Source organism: Geotrypetes seraphini, chromosome 11, assembly GCF_902459505.1.
Source record: "Geotrypetes seraphini chromosome 11, aGeoSer1.1, whole genome shotgun sequence".
NCBI classification, from domain to species: domain Eukaryota; kingdom Metazoa; phylum Chordata; class Amphibia; order Gymnophiona; family Dermophiidae; genus Geotrypetes; species Geotrypetes seraphini.
In genome coordinates, this window is record NC_047094.1 from 68,859,951 (window position 1) to 68,884,008 (window position 24,058).

Here is a 24,058-nt window from a genome sequence, read left to right on the forward strand (position 1 = left end):
CTCACGCTCTCCTGCCTCTGTACTTTGAGTCGGTGTGTGAGAAGAGTGGGAGGGGGCAGATCGGTGGGGGGAGCTGTTTCTATGGCGACGCGGTGCTGGGCCGTGACGTACTGAGGGGGCGTCCCATGCAGGCGGCGCTATTAAAGGACGGAGCGGGGCGGCGCAGGGAGGGAGACGCTGCCGGGGTCTGGGGGAAAGAGCTGGGAAGTTGGCAGCGGCGGGGCGCTGGGACCAGAGACTCCGGTCCGGTAGCTGGAGTACCGGGCGGGATTCTGTTGCCGGAGACAGAGGCGTCGGGACAAAACGCGAAAGCAGCCTGCCGCCACTGGGGATCGGAGACGGGCAGCCTGCAGCCATGAAGACTCCGGCGGACACAGGTGGGCGGAAGAACGGCGGCACCGGGCTGCAAAAGTGCTCCCCGGGCGCCCGGCCACTTACTCCTAGAGAGATGAATCAACCCCGTGCACCGCAGGGTGGGGTTACGGGCTTAAAGTTCTGTGCACCGCGGCCAGGCGCCACTAAGATTACTTTCAGTGAAGTGGGGTGGGGGGGGGGGGGAAGTAATGTTTTCAGGCGGGTAGGGATGGTGCGGTGCTCCTGCGATCGCCTCCCCCCACCCTGTTGCCGCTTCTCTAAGTCACTCTCCTCTTTGCAGAGTTGCTCTCCTGGGGACCTGTTGCTTCTTTTCCTTGTAGCCCCTACCTGGTCCTACACGGTCCGGTTCTCGTGTCTCGTTCTCCTGTAAAAAATATTATTAAATCTCTCTCCCCCCCCCCCCCCTTTCGGCGAAGTCGAGTCTTTGTTGGCTTTTCGTTCCTGGCATTTGAAGATTTCCGTTTGCAGAGGGAAGGATTTGCTACTCATATCTTCATATTTCCAGACTAGCGAATTTGAGAAGACGGAGGGAGTGAAAGAATAATCCCTTCCTACTCCGATCGCCTTTTCTAATTTCCGATTTCTGAAGTTGTTGGGTTCTGGGGGGTTTTTTTTTTCTTCCATCACGGAATTTATCGTTATGGGGGACGGAACGAAACGAAACAAAGTTTGTGTTAACGGAGTTGGGTTGGCGTGTTGGGTCGTTTCTTCGTACAAATGTAATTAGAGATCGTGGAGCGGCTTCTCCGGCAGGGAGGGAGAGGGGGGGGGGGCGCTGGTTCCACGTGCGCTGCTTCTATCTGCGGTTATATTTCTTAAAAGAGAGCGGTGATTTCTGCCGAGCTGCTCCGAGAGGGGGGTGTTGAGCGGACAATGACCCCTCTCGCCAGTTTACGTTAAACTAGACTCGAGAACTGGGATGACCCCCCGAGGTACACAGTCTGTGCGTTTAGCTGCCTCCAGCGGGGAGGATCAGGGTGGGGGGGGGATTAACTCTTGCGGGGGTGGCAGATCAGGCGCACCGCCCCCAGGCTGCACGCTTCCCTTCCTCCGTGGTTCTTTGCCTCATTCCACCCCTCCGAGAGGGTAAAGAGTTTACAAAGTTTCCGAGCCGGGAGGTGAAGGTTCGAAAAAGAAACTTTTTGTTTCCGACAAACAACGTGGTCTTAAGGTGGAGCGGCCTTGGGAAGTTTTCCTTGTCCTTTCTTTTTGTGAATATGTGGCGGTGGGAGGAGATTCTTTTATAAAAATCCTTGCAAATTAGAAGGGGGCGTCAGGGAGAGCCGCAGATTATTAGATTTGGGTTTTTTGTTTTTTTTTTACGGTTAGGCGTAAGACTTCTTTTAAATCAGAGCCTATCCGTCACCCCCTTTCCCGGCACCAGCTTTTCCTGGCACGGTTTTGGGAGATATAGGCATGATTTTCTGGCTCGTGAACGAAAAGGGTTGGTTGGCATGGAAGGGCTGAGCAGTGATCGACAATATTGAAGGAATTGCAAAGAGGATTTTTTTTAATGCTGATTTTAATAGTGTTGGAATGGGGAGAGGAGGAGGAGGACGACGACAGTGAGGTTCATGTCACTCCTCTTCCCGCTCGGATTCTTTGGACGCCACCTTAAACCCGCCCCTCCCCCTTCAGCCGGATTGTCTCCTTCTGGAATTTGAGCTCCTTTGAAGTGTCTCCGCTGCTGTTAAAACTTGTTTCCTCCTTGGGGCCAAGGCCTGAGCCACATCAGCTCCACTCATCGCCCCCGGCGTGGCCTCAATCCTGGCCCATCTGGGCTCCCCTTTTTTGGGCCCACGCTGTGCACCCCCTCTTGCTCTGATCCCACGCTGCACCCCCTCCCCCCCCCACACACACACCCTTCCACTCCGGGGGGAGGGGGAAGCACTGTTTCCTTAAGTTTTAAGTCCTTTCAGCCAGGATTGGGAGGCAATCGTAGTACTTGGTGGCACAATAACTTGAGTAAAAAAAGACCGATCGGGGTGGGGTGGGAGTGTTGAAGCATGGCATGGGGACCTATTCTGATTATGACCTTGATCTGATCAGACGAGAGAATTTAAAAATAAGGTAAAAAGTTGAAATAAAAAGCGTTGGGGAATAACTATAGTGGTTTTTCGTAGCTTTTCCTGGTCAGTGCTAGTTTCTTTCTCCCTTTTCCTTTATTTTTACACCTCGGATCGTCGTGCTGTTTTAGCCGATGTCAGTAACTTTGATTTGGGGGGGGGGATGTCTTATGTTTACAGTCTTCTGTCTGCCCCTTTAAGGGCGGGCAGGCATTAGAGTGATGTAATGTTAGTTTTTTGAGGCTCAGATTGAATTCCAGCCTTTTAGCTTTTGGCTCAGGGGATTATCCGAAAAGGGTGGTGTAGTGGGGGAGGGGGAGAGTATTTAAAGTGACAGTAACAATTCTAGGAGCCCTGTTTTTTTTTTTTTTTTTTTTTGCAAATTCTTGAGCATGTATGGGAAGGCCTGTGTGTGTCTAAACTTCATCTTGTCCTGCTCCTAACCTTATTGCCAGATTCTGTAGCCTTAGGAAGGTGAAACTTTACATTGTGATCCTCTTTAACACCACCTCTATAGTATCAGACTGTCTACATGGGCAGCTCTCCATAGAACTAGCAGCTTGATAGGAAGTGAAGAGGAGAGTGCTGTGAAACCCATGGGAATGAAGTGCAAATTTTTGTGGTTAGAGCATTACCTTCTCAGGGGATCTTCCTGTGTAAAAGATGTAATCTGAGGCCCAGGGAATGCTCCCGCCTTGCAGAGGGAACAAACTGTAGAGCAAGGGTCCTCAAATACAGGTTCACAAAACCCAGACTCATTTTCAGGATTTCCACCTTGAATATGTATGAAATCTATTTGTATTTTTGTATGAACTACTTCCAATGCATGCAGATAGATCTTTATGGTGGAAATCCTGAAAATCAGGCTGGGTTTTGTGAGCCTCAAGGACTGAATTGAAGACCTTTGCTGTAGAGGCTGCAGACCTTCCACCCCTCCAAACTCTTGCAGAGGAGCAACAGCTGACTCAATTGCACTTAAGATGCATGACATTCTCTGCCCCCCCCCCAATGCTTCAGAACACAAACACCTCATCCTCTTTCATTGTCCCTGATTTTAAAAGTAACTAACTGGAAGGAGAAGAGGACCTCATAGTCTTTGAACTGTGGAAGAAATCTCAGTTAGGAGGGTTTACTTGAAAATGATATTTTACGTTTTCCCCCCTTAGAATGTTTTTTTACATTTTGTAATTTTTTTTGTAGGATAACTACTTTACATGTTATGTTGGTTGGAGGGAAAACCAAAAAAAAACTCTGTGGAGTGACGATGTTCCTAAATGGACTTTATTTGAAAGTATCAAAGGTACACGGAAATCATCCACATAAAATAATTCCATCCATATAAAAGTAAATCCACATAAGAGCCTTAAAGGACCTAGTCCGCTAGGGATACAGGACCTAACACGGTCCGCGTTTCGACAAAAAGTCTTCTTCAGGGGTTGGAGGGGACACAACATTCACCATCTTTTCCTTCTTTTGAAAGCTATCTGTTGGTGGCCAGCTGCTGTTGAATATCCCTGTGAGAAGTACTGTCATGTTTAATAATTAACCCTCAGGTCAGACATGGAACCCTGTATGTGTTCCTACAGTAGCTAGTAATGGGGAGGGGGGAGAGGGGGGGAATTGCTGAAAGTTTGAAGAGACGGTAACAGTGAAACATTTTAGTGGGTGCTGAGACAAGTATGAGACAAGTATCTGCTTAATACTCCTTCCCGCATTCCTGTGCCGAGTAGGAACATTTGGAAGTTGATTATTGAATGAACATGGGGATGGAGACATTGCTTCTCTCCCCACCCCCTACTCCCAGTTGAGAATGGCCATCCATATTTCATCAGCATGAAACTTGGAGAAAGGAACAAGGGCGAAATTTCTGATACAGCCCAGAAAGTAGAAGTAAGTTGAACTTTACTGAATCCTTGTCCTGGAGTTGTCTCCTATTTCTGCTTTTTCTCTGGCACTTCAGTGCTCGTACAATATAAAATTAGCTGATCTTTTCCCATCTCTATGAGCGTGCACAAATACTGCAGAAATGGTTGTGTGGGATGTGCTCTCTGACTCAGAGCACAGTGCTGGAGTGTTTCTCTTGCTTATAGCGCACACACTGCAAGAGTTTATCTGTCTCTTTCCCTCACTTTCTGTCTCTCTGGCTCAGCTTATGCTGTGTGAATATATTTGTCTCTGGCTCAAGAGAGCACAGACGCAGGAATGTAGCGGATGGGTTGTCTGTACATTCCTGGAAGGGCGAAACAAGGATGAGAATTTGAACTTTGGAATCCATAAAAGCTTTTGGCTGGGGGTGGAAGGGGGGAAACAACAACCCCCTTGCTTTCCAGGGGCATGAAGTGGGTTTTGTGCCTGGTTTGGTGCAGCAACCCCAGCAGAAATAAAGAGCAAGGGGGGTGCTGCTTTTCTGATGAGTCCTTCCTCTGCCATGTCCTGTTGGCTGTTTGAGAGTCCCCAATATCTGTTCCCTTGGCGCAGGTATAGTTTCTGCTGGCACCTGAATACAGCCTCTCCTTGTGCTTCAAGCACTGAACTTTTGACTTGTCCGTAATTTCTCTTGTGTGTGTGTGATTACTTTCTAACTTCATGGTAAAACTTGAGTTAATAGATTAAAAGTTAACTTTTGTTTGTGCCCACTGCAGTGTGGAATGGGATTGCAACCATCTGGATGTGTTCTTTACAGAGTTGATACTCTTGGATAATGGCTCTCCAGTTATCTTACAACAGCAAACAGAACAAGATAGCAGTGGGTTAAAAAAATAAATCATAAATGCATTAGTCCAATAAAAAGGTATTGCCTACAGATCGTTTGACCTTTATTCCTAGATATACAAGTGGACTAACACAGCAAATACACTGGTGTTTTATCAGAATCTGAAGTGGTGAGCTGAGCACAGGTCTGAGCCAGGATTCAAGCTTCACAGTCCATTCTTCTCTGTGGGAAAAGTATAAGAAAGGTCCTTGTGAGTTGGGGGACCGGACACTCCCTGCTGTGGGAGGGACTTTCCACATTTGCTTTGGCTTTGTTTAGTCTCTCTTTTTCTAGTTCATGGGAGATTTCCCTCCTGGGTAATCAGGCTTTGTGTGTGATGCATTCTTTTTCCACAACTATTTTTACACAGATGTTCCTTTTCCTGTTTTCCAGCTGCATGTAGTGTGTAAGGTGGGGGGGGGGTGCAGGGGTTGGGTGTGGTTGGGAGGTGTGTGTAAGGCTGGAAGTTATGGGGTGAGGGGGGAGAATATGGGGGCCAAGAATGAGTGGTGTAAATCTGAGAGCTGATCAGCCAGGTGCCATACTGCTGCTTCCTTTAGCTTGAGGGCATCTGTTGTATGGGGGGTGGGGGTAATGCTCTGTGCTGCTTCCCACTGTGTGGTTCCGGATGTAGTGGGCTTGTGTACTTTGGTGCAGTCTGGACTCTGTTTAGGAAGGCTGGAGGAGGAGTTAGTCCCCCTCCTCCAGCTTGGCTTGGTGTATAGCTATACACAGAGCCCCTTTCAAAGCTGCCCTGTCCAGGCTGCACCAGGGCCTGATGTCACCGGCTTGTTTATCCCTCTTTAATTATAAAGAACAGGCATCCTGTGTGTGTCTGACTCAGCCCCGTGGCGGCATGTTGCTCCTAACCTCGGCCCCTCGCTTCTGACGGGGAAGGGGAGGGATGTCTGGAGACTCCTTTTCCGTTGGGAGAGGGATGGATAGGATGTTCTGAGGCTCCTCTAATTGAAAAGAGAGGTACTATACAAGCAATGTTAGGTCCCAGTACCATTGTTTGTTTGGGGGGGGATCCCTGCTCCTTTAAAAGAGACAATGTGTTTTGTCTGGGGGAGGGAGTTAGAAGCATTGCTAGAAAGGTTCTGTTTTCAGAAAAGGGACATGCAGGAAGTAGCATATTTTTAAGGAACAAGTTTTGGGTACATACTGTTAAAGCAGGGGTCTCAAAGTTCCTCCTTGAGGGCTGCAATCCAGTCAGGTTTTCAGGATTTCCCCAATCAATGTACATGAGATCTATTTGCATGCACTGCTTTCAATGCATAGTCATTGGGGAAATCCTGAAAACCCGACTGGATTGCAGCCCTCAAGGAGGGACTTTGAGATCCCTGTGTTAAAGTAACATAACCTGTGCCAGTCCTCTCCCTGCCCTGGCTGTCATTACAGTAGGTTCTGCAGGTGGCCTTCCAGAGCAGGAGTCGCTTAAGAGCAGAAATAAGAACACACTGGCAATATCACCTTCCCTCCAAGCCCTTCCTTTTTCAGTGGCTCCTTTGTAACCGCCTCACCCCTCCCTTTTATACCTTTCAGGGTACCAGTGTGGAAGCACTAGAACCTTTGGATTCATCTGGTAATGGAGGTGTTTGATCTGAGTTCCGAGCACTCAGATGGAGAGGGAGGATCTGGTTTGACAACTTAAATTTAGCCATTACAGCTGTGTCTCAGAATACCAGTCTGTGTGCTTCCTTCATGCTTCCAGTTCTCCTTTCTCATTTGTATGTTTTTGGGGTTTGAGGAGGAATTAGATATGTCTCTCTGTAAATATAGTCTGCCCCCTTCTGCTTTTTAAGGATTGTACCTGAGCAGTTCCTGTTTGACACATGTTGAGGTGGAGAGGAGTGCATAATGAGGCTTTTTGTCAGAAATGTGACTTAACAAGTAGAGTCCTTGTACAGATGAAAGCTTTTCTTTGCTCAGAGTCCCTCTCAGGCTGTAGGTGAATACTTCCCAGTAGATGCAGCAGCCATCTTAGAGGGTACAGCATTATCCAAAAGGGGAGGAAGGGCAGTGTGGGTAGGCCCAGAAGTGGCTTGACTTTTTGGAAGAAAGAAAATGACTGGTTCAGATTTCAGAAGCATGATTAACACTTGTATTCCCTCAGGCTCTGAACAAGGTGGGCTGCACACTTGTGGCCATGGTTGGCTGAGGGTAAGGTATAACAAATCTCGCCCCCACACTGGAGCTTAAGGGAAAGTAGGTGACAGGTTGTGTAGGGCAAGATTGAAGTACTTTGAGGATTACGAGAATAGTGTTTTCTGTATTAGTGTTATCCCCTTTATTTATATGAACCGGTGTAGATTTGAAATTGAATATTTTTTCCTTCTTTTCTCTGACAAGCTTATTTTTAGCACAGCTTTTCACTTTCTCTCTTTCTGTGTTCCTGGTTGCTTGGAGACTGGTACACAGTTACCAGAATTTCTCTCTGTCTATAAAGGACTTGTGTGTGTCGGCAAGTTTCAAAGATGCTCTAAGTGACTTGTGTGGTTTTTATTTTTCCACACCCCGGGAACATCTGTAGGCCAGCTCTCCCCTCCACCCTACCCCAATTAATATGGAGTGACTTGTGCAGAGTGGTAGGATGGGGCACAGATGTAGTCTCTCGTTTGAAAACATTTGGATTGTACTTCTGGCTAACTTTTCCATCTGTATTCATTTTGAAACACTGTAGCCCCTCTCCCTCTTTTGGAGTGGTTGACTCTGGATTTTGGCTTGACAATAATGTGCCGGTCATACCGTATCCTTTTTGGATGTTGTGACATCGGTGGGATTTTTCCCAAATTTGGTATTTCCCATAAGTCTTGGGGGGAACCTCAGCCAGTCAGGTTTTCAGGATATCCACAGTGAATATTTATGAGTGATTTGCATGCACTGCTTTCATTGCATTCAGATTTCTCTCAAGCATATTCAGAAAATGTGACTGGTTGGGAACCACTGCCCTAACTGGTAAATTGATAGTGGTTTTCATACTGAGCTAATGATGCATGCTGCTTTCAGAGAGGGGTTCATATGGACAGCCCCCTTTCCCTTGTATTATAAGGGCATACTGAATGCTCAAATTACCCCATCCATGATAATGTATCTGATTGGGGGAGGGGCCTGGAGGTCTATCTGCTGATGTGTTCTGTATTATGGAATACTACCATTTCCCGGAGAGAGTGTGTATGGGGGGGGGGGGGAGTGGAATGGATGCCACTACCTCTATTGGCAGTGCAGTGCTGGGTGACATCACAGTTTGGATGCCTTTGTGAGCGTCCTTGTAGTAGCACATGGCTCCCTCAGGCCTCCATTACCCACTTAACAGTTGAATTATTGATGCCTGCGGAATTGGCTGGGATTTGGGAAATGGTGAGCTGCAGTTATTTTGTGCCCCCTCTCATTCACCCATAATATAGTAAAAACTGCAGCATCTGTAAACTGAAGCCCCCTCCTTTTGTGAGTTGGAGAGAGTGAAAGTGTCCTCACTCCTCACATCAGTTTTTTTTTTTGGGGGGGGAGGGTTATGCATGATAGCCTGTGGTATGGATAGTTTATGTGCTGTTATGAAACTGGAAAGTGCCTGGTGATCAGAACTAAGCTCAGTCGCTCTTCTTGGTGACTGGTATCAACATTTATTTTTTACCAGCTATCTTTCTGAAAACTCCTAGAATTCATCAAGTTTTGGGTGAACTAAATCTCCATAGCACCTTTGTAATTGTGTCCTCACCCATGTGCATGTCCACCCAAAAAGTATATTTTACTGTAAAATGCATTGCTGCTGTTTTTTGGGGGTTTTTTTTCCAATGAGAGGCAGTAATATAAAAATTGAATAAACTAAACAATTTCATCTTCTTTTTGCTGTTCTGCCAACACTCTGGTGTGCCACCCTAGGCATGATGGCATTGAAGACTGTTTTGGGGGCTAGGAGTTGGAATATATAGATTCCATGAGTTTGGGTAGAGGGGAAGGGGGAGAAGTTTATTATTAGGATTTTATATACCGCCTATCAAGGTTATCTAAGCGGTTTTTACAATCAGGTACTCAAGCATTTTTCCCTCTCTGTCCCGGTGGGCTCACAATCTATCTAACGTACCTGGGGATATGGAGGATTAAGTGACTTGCCCAGGGTCACAAGGAGCAGCGCGGGGTTTGAACCCACAATCCCAGGGTGCTGAGGCTGTAGATCCAACCACTGCGCCACACACTCCTGTAGCTATATGTGTGTTCCCTGGAACTGAATCTGGCATATATTGGCATGGATGAGTTTAGGTGTATGGATCTTTCTCACCTGCTGTATTGTGACATACGGTCTTTGTTGCTCAGCAGGAACCAGGAAGCTACTGTTCTGTTTTGTTCTCCTGCCCCCAGGGACAGTCTGAATCTAGAGTAGGGCTCTGGTATGTTACCCCCCTTTCCACCCATGCCCTACCCTGCTCTGACTTAAGCCAGCGGCACAAGGGCTGGGTAGAGTCCCACCTCTGCAAAGCATGATGGGTATCGAGCTATTGTTTTCATACTACAGTGCAAACCTTGTTTCCTGGAGTAATTAAAAAAAAAAAGTCTTCTTTTTTTGGATGGGGAGGGAAAATATTTGGCTGATTAACCCATTTTCCTTCATCATGCATCAAAGTCTGACAATTTGTATGGGGATGGCAGGGTGCAAGTATAGTTGAGAGGTTTTATCAGGGTCAAGCTGGCATCCTCTCTGTCCTTTCAACTCAACCAAAAATTCCTTTCCCTGAGCTGAGGGAAGCTGATAGTTGTCAACCACATCCTGAGCTTTGCCTGATGTGGTCACTGTGCAGTTATGAGTCTGTGTGGTGTTTAAAAAGTAAAGAATCAGATTTGATCTAAAAGTGTTCAGACAGCCCCTTCCATGAGATGCATTACTTGGGGGGACAGGTCTTTCTGATAGGGAGCATGCTGTGTACAGAGTGGGTGTTCTGGCAGTTAAGGTGACAGATGTATACGTAAACACCAGTGTGGCACAATGAGACTGGATATTAGATCTTTCTGATTGTTTAAGAGCTAGATAGCAGGTTATATAAGCTTTCTGTGCTGGTTTAAGGAGAACAAATCCTTTCTGGGATACAGGGATAAATTGTGAATATCCCTTCCGGGTCCATGTTCCTGTCATTTTAGATAATATATGAAAGGGTATTTGTGTAATTGGGGCTGTGGTGGGTGTCTCCTTGAAGGCACAGTCTGTAAGAGATGATTGCTAGCATTTCCAGGGGCAGTAGTTGATGGAGGAAGGGCTGAGTGGGGAGGTAAGTGCCAGGCCTGCACTGTCTGACACGAGTCTCTTTAGGGGAAGGGCTGTGCTTGGCCCTGCTGCTGTTCCTGCTAAGAAAAGCCTCTTTGTCTGGAAGATGCGGTGACCTCAGTCTGTAAATATTCCATGTGGTCGGGAGTTCTGCCGGTTTTGCTGTGGAACAAGTCACGACTGCTGCTGCTCAGGCCTGAGGAAGTGTGAAGGGGATTTTTGAGACACCCGTCTTTCCCCACCCGCCACACACTTCCTAACCACCCTTTGGAGATCCCTAGCAGCCCTGCTGCTTGTTATAGAAATAGCATAACTCTTTCAAAGGTTGGGAGACAAGGAAGTAGCAGCCAAAGAGCATTCTTACAGTCATGAGTTCCCAAATGAAGTTTGGGGATGAGAGGGAGGCATGGGATAGGTTACACAATGAATTGTGAGTTTGTTCTGTGTCTCCACCTCCAAGCAGTATTTCTGTAAGGAGCACGGGTATAATTTCAATGGCTCATTCTCTGTAGATCTTTCTTGGATAGATCAGGTATAGGAGAGAGATTTTTGGTTGGTATTGCCATCTGGTTTTATTTTGGTTGGATCCCAGCACATCTTTCTTTAATGCTTCTTAGTCTCTCTGCCTGCTTCCCCTTTCCCTAATTCTCCTGGCATCCTCTCCTGGACCTAGGGATCATTAGCAATGATTCACTGTCTGTGTTGCACTGTAGAGGTGGCACTAGGGTGTATCTAAGATCTTGCATATCAAGTTGGAAGGGTCTGCAATGCTTACAGAAGGGTGGTGGTTCCATATGTGTGTTGTTTTTTTTTTCTTTTCAGGGTTCGCCTTCCCCGACTGGGCATACAAACCTGAGTCTAGCCCTGGCTCTCGGCAGATCCAGCTCTGGCACTTCATCCTTGAATTACTGCGAAAAGAGGAATATCACGATGTCATTGCTTGGCAAGGAGATTATGGAGAGTTTGTCATCAAGGACCCTGATGAAGTGGCCCGGCTGTGGGGGGTGCGAAAGTGCAAACCTCAGATGAACTATGACAAGCTGAGCCGAGCTTTGAGGTACTGATGACTGCTGCTATCTGTGGTAGAGAGCTCCAGTGCTGTGCACTGGATCGGAATATGGAATCAAATTTTAAATGTAATCCTGCTACTCAAGTCATTGAACTCTGATCTACCTCTCATGAGATGAGTAGGTTTTTTCAGGGCCTCACCCTGCAGGAAGAGACACATGATCATTGTTAGAAACAGATTCTAGCTTAATAAGAGTGCTTGCAAATGCTACTTTGGAGGGGCTTGTGTAGAAGAGGCATTTTCTAACTTTTGTTTCCACAGCATAATTAGAACAAGACAAGTAAAAACAAGTGAAAGCTGAGGGGTGGGGTTGCAAACCAGCCCTTCATCCAGAGATAGAGTTAATGTAGTCATGTAGCACATCTCCCAAGCAGTAGTGAAGAGGAAATTCCAGAGTAAAGTTTTGGACTGTTTGAAGAGGCCCAGTGGGAGAGGCAGTAAAAATGCAAAGAACATTGGAACCAGTGATCTGTCCTTAGCAAAGTGAAATCTCCCACACAGTGTCCTGATTGTACAGGTCTTTGGGGCTCTCCCACATACAGACTTCGTAGACCATGTCTGGATAAGAAAGGTATTTGCTCAAAATGCCTGTCATCCTATTTTGGTGTGTTGTGCCTCTTCCTTACCTGCACCATCCTCCAAGTCACTGTTAATTATTTTGGATTTTTGCTCACACTTTTTCAGTAGCTCAAGGTGAGTTACATTCAGGTACAGTAAGCATTTCATGTCCCTGGAGGGCTCACGATCTAATTTTGTACCTGAGGCATTGGAAGGTTAAGTGACTTGAACCGGGCACCCCTAGATGTGAAACCTGGTGCTCTAACCACCAGGCCACTCTTCTAATAGGATCAGTTGATTTCAGGATTATAGGGTGGGTGTTAACAATGGCCACAGCAGCAGACTGCCAGGTGTTAAGCTTCGGAATAGTCGTTTTGATAGCGTGTCTGAAGTGGCCAATGCATATGGCTAATGGTTGGATATATGTTTTGTTTCTTAGGTATTACTACAACAAACGGATCCTCCACAAGACTAAAGGCAAACGTTTCACCTACAAATTCAACTTCAACAAATTGGTGTTGGTCAACTATCCCTTCATAGATATGGGCATGGGGGGTGAGTCCTTATCCTTCCACACATATTAGTAACTAGGGCACAAGAGTCCTTGGCACAGCATGTAGTCTGATGGGTGTTGTCTCCTATGGGTTCTGGGTGGAGTTGGGAATGTCTTCAGCAGTGTAATTTTTTCACACATATGTGACTGACTGATCTTTTCTACCTTGCAGGTGGACCCATTCCTCAGAGTGCCCCGCCTGTACCCTCTGGTGGCTCCCACTTCCGCTTTCCACCATCTACTCCTTCGGATGTCCTGTCTCCTAGTGAGGATCTGCGCTCTCCAACTGTCTTCTCTTCAGTGGCTCGGCGTGTGGCCCGTGGCTCTGTCAGTGACTGCAGTGATGGAACCTCAGCTAACTCGGAGGTGGAGGAGAGTCTTGCAGAAGAACAACGCCGTGGGGCTGAACTGAATGCCTTTCGGGGGCCCCCACTGCCTGCCCATGCCCGCCTGGCTCATGAGAGCTTCTTTCGTGTCTACCCCCGACCTCGGGTTCCAGAACCTCTCAGCCCTTTTCCTGTCTCGCCCATGGGAGCTCCAGGAGCCCTCCTGCCCCCTCAACTCTCCCCAGCCTTGCCAATGACCCCTAACCACATGAGTTACACACCATCACCTACACTAAGCCCCATGTACCCTGGTGGCAGTCATTTTTCTTTCAATCCTGAGGACATGAAACGCTACCTGCAAGCTCACACGCAGAGTGTTTACAACTATCATCTGAGTCCTCGTGCCTTCCTGCATTACCCAAGCATTGTGGTGCCCCAGCCTCAGCGACCTGAGAAGCAGCCCCCCCTGACACTGCCCCATGAGGACCCTGCACCGTTCAAGTTTAAGCTGCAGCCTCCACCACCAGGCAGGAAGAACCGGGACAAGCTTGGGCTGGTACAGAGTGAGGGAGCCAGCACCAGTAGGTTAGCAGAGGGCCCAACTGGGGTCTTACCACAGATCAAAGTGGAACCAATATCTGATGTGGAGTCAGAGGAGGAGCTGACGGTGGAGGTGACTGATATTAGCGACGAGGATGAAGAGGTGTTCAAGACCCCCACTGCTCCCATGGCCCCAGTACCCGAGGAGAGAGTGCCATTGATGAGATTGGATGGGGAGTGCAGTGGTATCCCATCTCCCGCTGGCATGGAGAGGGTGCCTGCACAGGACGAGGGTGGGCGCTGCATTCCACTGAAGCTGCGTTTTAAGCGACGTTGGAGTGAGGACCAGCGCACTGAAGCATGTGCGGAGGAGGCAGATGACAAGAAGGTGCGGGGCGAGGACAACACAGGTCCCAGGGGTCCTTTTTTCTGATGCAGGACCTGCCCGGCGTGTGAGTGCGGACTTGCAGCAGGCTACAGCAGAGTTGTCATTAGAAAACAGGGACTCGTGAGCTTGTCTGGTGTCAACATTGCACTCTGCGCCTTTTATACTTTCCTGCCTCGGAGGTGGGGGAAGGATACAAAGCAACCCCGTTTTTACTGCCTTATAAACTCATCGGGATTATTCTGTTGGTTTTGGAATTTTGACCCTTTTCTTTGTGTTGTGACGCTTTGGACATCTTTTTATTTTGGGGGGAGGGCCTTCCTACCTTTTCCTGACTTCCTTTTTTGTGGGTATTTTACTTCCTTGTTGCTAAATTTCTTCTCTGCCTTTATATACAGCATATGAACTTTGTTAATGTTTACTCATCTTTTTAACTTTTTAAGGGGGAACGTGTATATCTCTCTTTAATTTTGTTGGCTATTCAGGTGTATCAATTTTATTTTTAAAGAAAGCCAGGAAATTAAAAAAAACAAACCCCAGCATACATATATAAATATATATAAAAAATTGGGAAAGGGATTTTAATAGATTTTGCCTCTTTTTTGGAAAAAAAATCTTTTTGAAAAAACTGTAGTTCGGTGTGACCTGGCTTGTCTGGCTTTTGTGGATCACCTAAGGGGAAAATTTGTACATGAATGCAGTTAAATGCCTTTTGCTAGCTTTAGGAACAGATATGGTTTTTATATACCAGGGCGCTGGAAAGTGAATCAGTATTAAGACCACAAAGTTGGTCTTAGGAACGTGAGGTGACAGCTACCAATTTTAGGCCTGATCTCTTGAGGACTCCTCCCTCATGCCACTGCAGCTAGCTGTTTTGATAAAAGATGGGAATATTCTGGGATCCCACTTTAGGTTGGCCTTTAGTCCATCCTGTAGGAGCCTCTATGAAGTTTCTCATGCCTGTTGGGACATCCAAGTAGGGGATGGACAAATGACCCCTTGCATTCCTTTCTATTTGGGAGGGATTTCCACTGTTGAGAAGAAAAAGTCCTATTATTCAGGTCTTTTTTTTTTTTTTAGTGGAGAGAAATTTTTAACATTGCTCTAACTGCCTTGTGAAGTGGTACCTCTACATGAGTGTCATATCCGCCCCAGAATTTGCAGTGTTTGAGGCATTTTACTCTGTCTCTCAGCCATAATGCTGCATGTTCCCAGCTCAGGCAGAAGGTGATTTGAATGATAGAGCTGCACTAGTGCTGGTATGAGCTTCCCCACCTCAGCAGTGCTATATAGTCTATTTCAGCCCCTTAACCTAATGTGAACAGGTGCATGGTTAGTTGCATAAGGGTAGATTGGGATGGCCAAGGTGTTGATAAAAAAGGGGAGGGAAGGGCCTTTGGTGTGAGACAAGAACCAGCTGTGCCTTCTGCCTGCTCAGGGATAACATGAGACTTCAGGACATGGCACAGTGCATAAAATATAACACCCCTCCTCCTCTGCAGCTGACTCGGGCCCTGGTTACAGGTATACTTGATCCACCCTGACTCTTCATTCTCCTATTTGCTGTTGAGGCACGCTTTTCTCATATGTGCCTGTGTATTCAGCTGAACTAATTCTTGCTCTCGACTTTATTCTGTGTACAAGGTGATCTAGGCCCTTCATGCCTAGCTGACTGGAACATTTATCCCTCTCTCTGAGTACATAGCTGCTTCATGAGAAGTCTTTATTTCTTTGAATATGGTCTCCATTATTCTGTGCTGTGTTTAAAACCCAGGATTTAGTTGGCTATTAGAGAAGGTTGAGGTGAGGTTTTGAAGCCTCCAGTGCAGTGTAAAACTTAACCCACATGTCCATCCCTGATTGTGTGTATTCAGAGAAGGTTGCATACCAAATAACAGTTGCTTGATTGCTCTACTTAGATTAAGGGGCTAGAGAGGTAATTCTGGGTCCTAGGAGGTTCATATTTAGCAAGGTCATGGCATTCTTAAGTGCCTGTCTCAGCATCGTGGGTATCTACAAGAAATGTCTCATCATTCAGTGCTATACAAACATTGCCAGAATAATGAGTGAAAAGAAGAGGTCCCTATATCTGCTACTGGACCCGTTCCTTGGAGAAAATATTTCTTCACACAACGTGTATTTAAACTCTGGAATTTGTTGACGGAGAATGTGATGAAATCAGCTTGGCCTTGTTTAAAAGAGGCTTGGATAATTTCCTAAAAGAGAAGTCCATAGGCCATTATTGAAATGGCTTGGGGAAATCCACTTCTTATTCCTAAAATAAGCAGCATAGAATCTGTTTTACTACTTGGGACCTGGGTTGGCTGCTGTTGGAAACCAGAATATGGGCTTCATGGACCTTCAGTCTGTCCCAGTATTGCAGTTCTTGTTTTTATGACTGCAGCTGGGGGTGAAATCTGTAGATTGTGAAAGTCCTCAGGGCCCTGGATTTAGGAATTGTGTTAATTTCTAGTCTACTGAAGCTTGACTTGCTTCTTGGGTTCCATGTCTGGTCACCTCTAAAACAGAACTTACAGCCCCCCTTTATGCTTCATGCCATTCTGCAGGTATCAGTAACATTGTTGGTGTGCTTAGTGAGCCAGGCTGTACTCCTAACTCTTCCCCTGACGGGGCAGGTTTTGAGCCAAGTCCTTCCTTTAAGTGACTTGAGGAGTTAATGCTAATCCTGTCTTCTAGGTTCTACTGGGATCAGTAGGATAGTGGAAATAGAATTAGGATAGTGGAAATAGAAACATGATGGCAGATAAGGCCAAATGGCCCATCCAATCTGCCCATCCACATCATCCACTATCTCTAAAAGATCTCACATGCCTATTCTATGCTTTCTTGAATCACACAGTCTTTAGCTCTGCCACCTCTACTGGGAGTCTATTCCATGCGTCTACCACCCTTTCTGAAAAAAGTGTTTCCTTAGATTACAGGGGTAAGAAAACAAGAAGGCAGTTAGATCCACTGTAGGGGAAAAACAAAGAAGCAGACAAATAAAATCCAGGTTTGATATTTTTTAGCATACTTCTCACCAGCTGGTTGCCCCTGATGCAGCTATATCCTTGTGTTCTGGGAGTACTTTTAAGACTTTACATCTGGATTTTGTTTGATCACCTCTTAAATTCATCCCATGCCCTCTCACTGTGGAGTTTCCTTTTAATTGAAAGACACTTGCCTCTTGTATTTATGCCACATAGGTATTTAAACATCTCTATTATATCTCACCTCTCCTGTCTTTCCTCCAATGTATATATATATTGAGATCTTTGATTCTGTTCCCTCTATGCCTTATGACAGACCACCGATCATTTTAGTACATAAGAACATAAGAATTGCCATATAGCAGGGGTGTCAAAGTCCTTCCTCGAGGGCCACAATCCAGTCAGGTTTTCAGGATTTCCCCAATGAATATGCATGAGCTCTATTAGCATAGAATGAGCAGTGCATGCAAATAGATCTCATGCATATTCATTGGGGAAATCCTGAAACCCCCGCCTGGATTGCGGCCCTTGAGGAGGGTCTTTGACACCCCTGCCATATAGGGACAGACTGAAGGTCTATCCAGCCCAGTATTGTGTTTCCAACAGTGGCCAACCCAGGTCCCAAGTACCTGGCTAGATCCCAAGTAGCAAAACTGATTTAGTAGCCTTCCTCTGGACCAACTCCATTCTGTTTATATCTTTTTGAAGGTGTAGTCTCCAGAATTGTACACAATATTCTAAATTAGGTCTCACCAGCGTCTTATACAGGGGCATCAATACTTCCTTTTTCCTACTGGCCATTCCTCTCCCTATGTACCCCAAAGCATCCTTCTAGCTTTCACTGTTGCCTTTTCAACCTGTTTGGCCAAAAGTTCTTCACCCCCCTAAACTGTACTGGTCCCTTGGATTTTTGCAGTCCAAAAGCATGACCTTGCATTTCTTAGCATTAAATCTTAGATGCCAAATTTTCAAACCATTCCTCAAGCTAGGTCTTTCCTCATGTTATCCAGACTCAGGGGTGTCTACTCTATTGCAGATTTTGGTAGCAACTGTAAACAGGCAAATCCCTTACCAGACAGCTCTTCAGCAATATTGCTTACAAACATGTTAAAAAGAACAGGCCCCAGAACCAAACCTTGAGGCACATATTACTGGTAACATCCCTTTCCTCAGAGCGATTTCCATTTACTACTACCCTCTGTTGCCTTTCACTCAGTGAGTTTCTGATCCAGTCTGTCATTTTGGACCCATCCTGAGGACACTTTGAGGCCTGTTTGGAACACTCAAAGGTTGTGCTAAAATAAAATAGATCACATCTAGCTTTCACCCTCCAATTCTCTGGTCACCCAAAAAAAAAAAAAAAGATCAGATTTGTTTGACATGACCTACTTCTAGTGAATCCATGTTGCCTCTAGTCGTGTAATCCACTGGATTCCAGAAATTTCACTACTATCAATAGTTTCCATTAATTTACTTATCACAGAAGTCAGACTTATGGGCCTGTAGTTTTCTACTTTACTTCCACTTTTGTGGAGAGGACCACATCTGCCTTTATTTAGTCCTCCCTATCACTTCTGACTATAGAGACGTATCCTTTATCTGTTGAGAGCCCAACCTCAGATTCCCCCCCCATAGGATTTAAAGCCAATCATTATCCCAAAACAGCTTTTTCTGAGTGGAGGAGTAGGCAGAGAATTATGGTTCAAATCCCACTGTAGCTCCTTGTGGGCAGGTCATTTAACACACTATTGCCTTGGGTATAAAATTAAATTGTGAGCCATCTAGAGACTGTATGTAGCATTTGAGCTACAACTAAAAAAGTTTGAAAATCCCCCCCCCCAAAAAAAAAAAAATTAGTAATATATAGATGCTTAAGCAAAACTAGAAAATCACTGGGAAAAGGGGAATGGATCTGTCTACAGATTTTGTGTTTTGGTGGTGGGTTTAGGGTTGAAATGGTGCTCCCAGAGGGTAAGAGCTAGGGCTGGACAAGTATGAAAATCACCAGTTTGCGGATACAGAGCGGGTTATCAAGTACCCCAGATACTGCTGGGGCTGCCATCGTTCACTTTGATATAAGCCTTATTCAGAATATTGTACAGAAGATAGAAGTTATGTGCAGACACACTTTAAAGAATGTATCCTAAAACAATAAAAAGTTCAGAAAGCGTCTGCTTGTGTCCCTCTGATTGTTGTACTTTATTAGGAGAGGGGATCTTTGCTAGGACCCCAACTTCTGCACTCCTGACTGAGGATTGCATCTGTGGAGTTCAATGGTTTCCTGGAAAGAGAAGGTGTCCATGTGGATGTGTTCTAGCACGTGACTTTACTGGCCTGGAGCTGTAACCCTCCACTAACCAGTGCAGCAGCAACTGGCCTCTCCTTGTGAATATATCCTGTTCTCACCCACCTCCTCCCCTAACTGACCATTAACTATCCAAAAGTTACTAAGCCAGAATATTGCACAAATTTTACTTTTTTTTTTTTTAAATGAGAGAACCTGTAAGTTAATTTTTCACGACGTGAGCTGTTTTAAAACACACAAGTAAAACCTAGAAAATATTTACTAAGGCGGTTGTTATAACTGTTTTCTTTGTACACAGCATACCCTTGCCACTGGTGTTAAGGACTTGAAGCTATAAAATCTGACAGATCTTTGGCTATTTCATTAGAACTCTTGTCCTTCAGTATTTAAGAATTTAAAATCACAAACAGCTTTGATAACTTTTGGGGTGTTATCTACATGTTAAAATAGGGTATTGGGTGGGATGAGAACAATTGGTTGTTTATATTTGGCTTAGAAAATTGCTGAGAAAACGACACCTTTTATTGCAAGAACATTCAAAATTGTGCAATGCTTGTTTAAAATTTTTAAAGCAGTCTAAAAATGACACCTTTATTGCAAGAACATTTGAAATTGCATAATTGTTTTAGGAGTGATCGCATACTGTCCTGGATACATTCTCCTACATGTGTAAGCTTTAACTTGCACAACAAAATACTTTATAAACTTCCAGAGGAAATATAGAATCAATGCTGCGGAAGCTTGAAGTTCACTCCATCCTCTGCAGCAAAAGAGGGCTGCCACTTCCTGAAAGCAGAAAAGAGATTCGAGGAAATTGTGTGCATGGGGGGTGGTCTGATTGTATCAAAACTTCCACTTTCATACCTGGTAGCTTGGCCATATAGTAACTCCCAAGGGCTGACAATAAGTATAGGAGCACCCAAGGCTAAAAGGGGGGGGGGGGGGGAGGGGCGATAAGAAGTGAGAGGGTGATGTGCTTAGCATGGAGGATGTTCAACACCATCTGTAATGGATGGTGTATGTGGGCTGGGTATATTATAATACTTAAGAGATGAGTGTGAACAGTTTTTGTGTACAACAGTACCTTGGTGTGTGAGAGATTTCCCAGAGCTTAGTGTGGGGTATGTACATACGATGGCTGTGACATAAGTTTGCTCCAAGAGGGAGGTTCTGAATGGAGGTGTAGTTTGTGGGGGAGTTCTTTGATCGCTTCTGATGCTGAATGTGGGGGTAACAGTGGGCAACAACTGGGGCTAGAGATGATAATGCTGCAGTAGTAATGAGAGGGGAGAAAGGAATGGCATGGTTACCTGTTGGCAGCGTTTAGAACTGCCAGATGAAAGAATTAGATCAGTGGAAACGGGATTTTGAATCTGATAACTTAAGCTTCTGCTCCTATTATTTCGGAGATTCAAAGCTCGTCTCTTTTTTTCTCAGCAAAATTCTGCTAGGGACTATGAACTGTTCTCACCTTTCCTGCCCATGAATCCCAAGCTGTGAACTTTCTCTCCTCCCCTCTTGCCTCTGGCTCTAGCTCAGCAGGGAGCAGGCTACTGTATTTTTCTTTTAGTGTCTGGCAGAGGTAAACAAGGTGCACTTCTTGTTTGTATGAGCTTTGAAAAGACTTTGTGCCTCCCTAGTGCTATCTTTCTCTTCTTACCCTCCAGGGGCCTAACAGGCCCCGAGGCCTCTTGCTCCTGCGTCCTGCTTTCGAGAGAAGCATGCAGTTTTGCTCCACTTTCAAAGCAAAAAAAAAAAGGGGGGGGGGCGGTGAAGTCTAAGCAGGCAAGGCAGGAGATATCATTTTGTATATCATCAGCCACCACTATTTTTCAATGTCCCAACTTCCAGCCCCAACTCCTGGATTCTCTAATGTGTTTAATCCCGCTGTCTCTTGCGGAATGATTGGGGATTTGTCCAGATATGGGCTGATAGGATGTGAAGGATACAGCCAGGCAGGGCCATGCCAGGACATAGTGCTTTGGCAGAGGTGCTTGCTGTTCATGAGCTGAGGGTGCCAAAGGACTTGCGTGGGGGTGTCAGCACCCAGGAGAGTTCCAGCTGTCTTGAGAGCTGAGAACATTTGACTGGTGGGGAGGAAGCGAGGGTATCTTCTCAGAGCAACAAGAATTTTTCTCAGTTAATATTATGAGACAAGTAGAGCTGCTTCCACTTAGAGGACACATTAGCAATGTCCCAATGGAGACAATAAAAGCATGCTTCGTCTCAAGGAGCTCAGAGAAAACTTTCATCTGGCCCTATCTCCAATACAGGGGCAGTTCCCTCCCCGCCCCTGCAATGCACAATCCCGGTGTGAAGTGAAGTTGCATTCTTGCCTCGACGTTTGGTGAGCAAACTTCTTTTGACACCATGGCATTAAGAAGTTGTCGCCCTGATGCTTTATCATTAGCATTCTAGTATTTTACTTGTTAGTTTAAGAGTCCAAGAAAGTGGAGCTAGAGAGAATCAAACAGGTTTTTCTAGACTAGGAGCAGACATCAATGCAAACCATAAAACCGCAAATGCTACGAGAAATGCCAGCAGGTAAAAACAAAAACAACACACAGCACGTAAAAAGCTTGTTTTTCTCTCCCGACGCGAACTCCAGCACTCAGGATATGAGCAGCAGCCAGCAGTGCGTTGGTGGGAGCAGGGTTGGAGGAAAGTGAGAATTTTTTTTCTTTTTCTTGGTTGCCAAATTTGCAAATCCCTGGCAGGAAAAGAAAGACTGCTGAGAATCTAGGGCATCAGTCAACATATATATATGTAAAGTTTTGATATATAATTTAATTCCTGTTCTCTCGCTTCGTTCCCTTCCCCCTGTCTTTTCACCAGGGCTCAATTCCCTGTTCTGTACTGCTTTGTTTTGCTCTACCTTGTCATCGTCCTCCACCCCTTCCCCACCTCTCCACCCCCTCAGGTCTCCTTTTGGTTTAGCAGTAAATAATACATTAACCTATTTTTTCCTCCTAATGCTTTCACCATCCACGCTGTTAACTCTTTGCATGTTGCTCTAATGGAGCTGAAAATAGTTTTCTTGCAGATTCCACCCTGGGGACATGGCTTGCGGCTTATGCAAGATTCAGCCGCTGTTTGCACCAGCAATAATTTTTGTATGCAGCAGAGGGATGCTACGAACTATGCAGTCTAAGGAGGGCGCCAATAAACACAAAGACTACAATTCCCAGCCGACCCTTGGCCAAATAATGGATGTAGGTGGAATATATAATTTGTCCTAGTCAAATATTTAGGATATAATATTCTGTGAAACCAGAAGTGTTACTGAGTTTCAGCGATCATATCGCGAAATAATTGGAATTACAGTATTTAGTTATGACCCATGTTTCTGTGACTAACTGAAAACTATAGTGTGGATGGAATAACAGAAAACAGGAAGATAAATACCGTCAACTGAAAATTCGGTTTTGTTTCCCAAATGAGCACGTGGGAGTTGCAGTCTCTTTTTTTGAGCACTTTCTGTATTCAAAAAAAATTAACTATAAATCCTGAAAGCATTGTAGCGAACCAGATTCATTTTCTGCCTGTCTATAAAAGGGTACTGGGAGATGTAGTTTTCACGTGACAATTTATATGCAGTCATTTGTTTCCTAGCAACCTCTCCGTCATTGTCCCAATTCTTCCGCGTAGTAGTAACTTGGAAAGGTCATCTCCATTGAATGACTACATTTCCCAGAGAACACCAGTCACAAGTTAAAACTAGTCATTGCCACATGTCGAAGAAGCTGGCGGGAGTTGAAGTTTTTGTCTTCTAGAGCTCCTAAAAAGTGAGCTCTTTCACAAGCAGCCAAATTAAAAATTTTCAGGCCTCCAGTGTTGGTTTGGTTGAGAAGGTGAAAAAAAATACGACACACACAAAAAGTGGGGATAAATGCTGGACAATCAAGCAAGAGTTCTGACAGCAATTCTCTGAACAATACTGATTCTTCAAATACACCTTTATTGCAACATACCGTTTTATTCGTGAGGACTTTGTTTTGTTTCGTTTTTTGTTGCTGTGTTGAGGATTTTTGGTTGGTGGGGTTTTTCGGGGTTTTTTTTTTGTAAAATATATAAACTGCAGATCTCTGCGTGGAAGACCCAGAAAATGTAGTTCAACTATCGCCGAACTCCATTTCCCAAATCTCCTACTGATGACCTTTGGGCATACACACCGCGTTGACGTTAGTAAGGACGTTGCTTACACAAGCAGTTGGGAATTGTAGTCTGGGGTGGCAGTGCTCACGTTTGTGAGAGGCGCTCCATGCAGGAGTGTATGATTTGGAGGAAGTTGTAGTCTGCGTGTGCACGCTCTCGTTTGTGATCGGAGCTCGACGGGAGCTGTAGTTTGCGTGGCTACGCTAAACGTAGGTGAGGGACGACCTTCGCGTTGAGTTTCCCCACCAAGAGCTACAGTATAGTCTACGACGTGACTACGCCAAGTTTAATGAGCAGCGTTTCTCTCGCGCGGGCCAGTGGGAATTGTAGTTTGGTCGGTGTCGAGCGTGGGACTCGGTTTCCCACACAGCGCCGCGCTGTGCTTGGAGCGTCTTTGGCGGAGAGGGGAGAGGCCTGTGCGGGAGGAGAAGCCCCGGAGCCGCCGCCATTCAGCGCCTGTACACCGCGCTCCTCAGCATGAGCGGCAGCAGCCGGCAAAGGACCAGCTCGTTCGCCGACTCGGGCTCGGGGCCTTCCGCTGTTGGAGGAACCGGAGTCGGGAAGTCGGGCCCTGCTTCAGGAGCAGGGACAGTACAGGCCGCGGCTGCTACCGGAGGAAACCTGAAACCTACTCGTGAGTACCGGGGATTGCTGTGTAAGGTAGAGTTGGGGGGAAGCTGTATAAATGAGGTCTGAAATGGGTGAGGGAAGAGATCCGGTGATAAGG

General features: G+C 45.8%; 2 protein-coding genes across 2 annotated transcripts in view; both read left to right on the plus strand.

Moving 5' to 3' along the window:
• The first annotated feature begins 175 nt into the window (after positions 1 to 175).
• ERF (ETS2 repressor factor) lies at positions 176 to 15,765 on the plus strand. Its single transcript, XM_033914067.1, is given in 5 exon segments — positions 176 to 377; positions 11,273 to 11,507; positions 12,517 to 12,632; positions 12,803 to 13,920; positions 13,922 to 15,765. Coding segments are annotated over 5 exon segments (1,578 nt in total). The 5' UTR covers positions 176 to 355; the 3' UTR covers positions 14,009 to 15,765.
• A 7,629-nt stretch (positions 15,766 to 23,394) lies between these two features.
• The window catches only part of GSK3A (glycogen synthase kinase 3 alpha), a 164,751-nt gene continuing 164,087 nt past the window's right edge, over positions 23,395 to 24,058 (plus strand). The window contains exon 1 of the mRNA XM_033914413.1: positions 23,395 to 23,965. Coding sequence (XP_033770304.1) covers positions 23,809 to 23,965 — 157 coding nt within the window. The 5' untranslated portion in view covers positions 23,395 to 23,808. The remainder of the gene's footprint in view (positions 23,966 to 24,058) is intronic.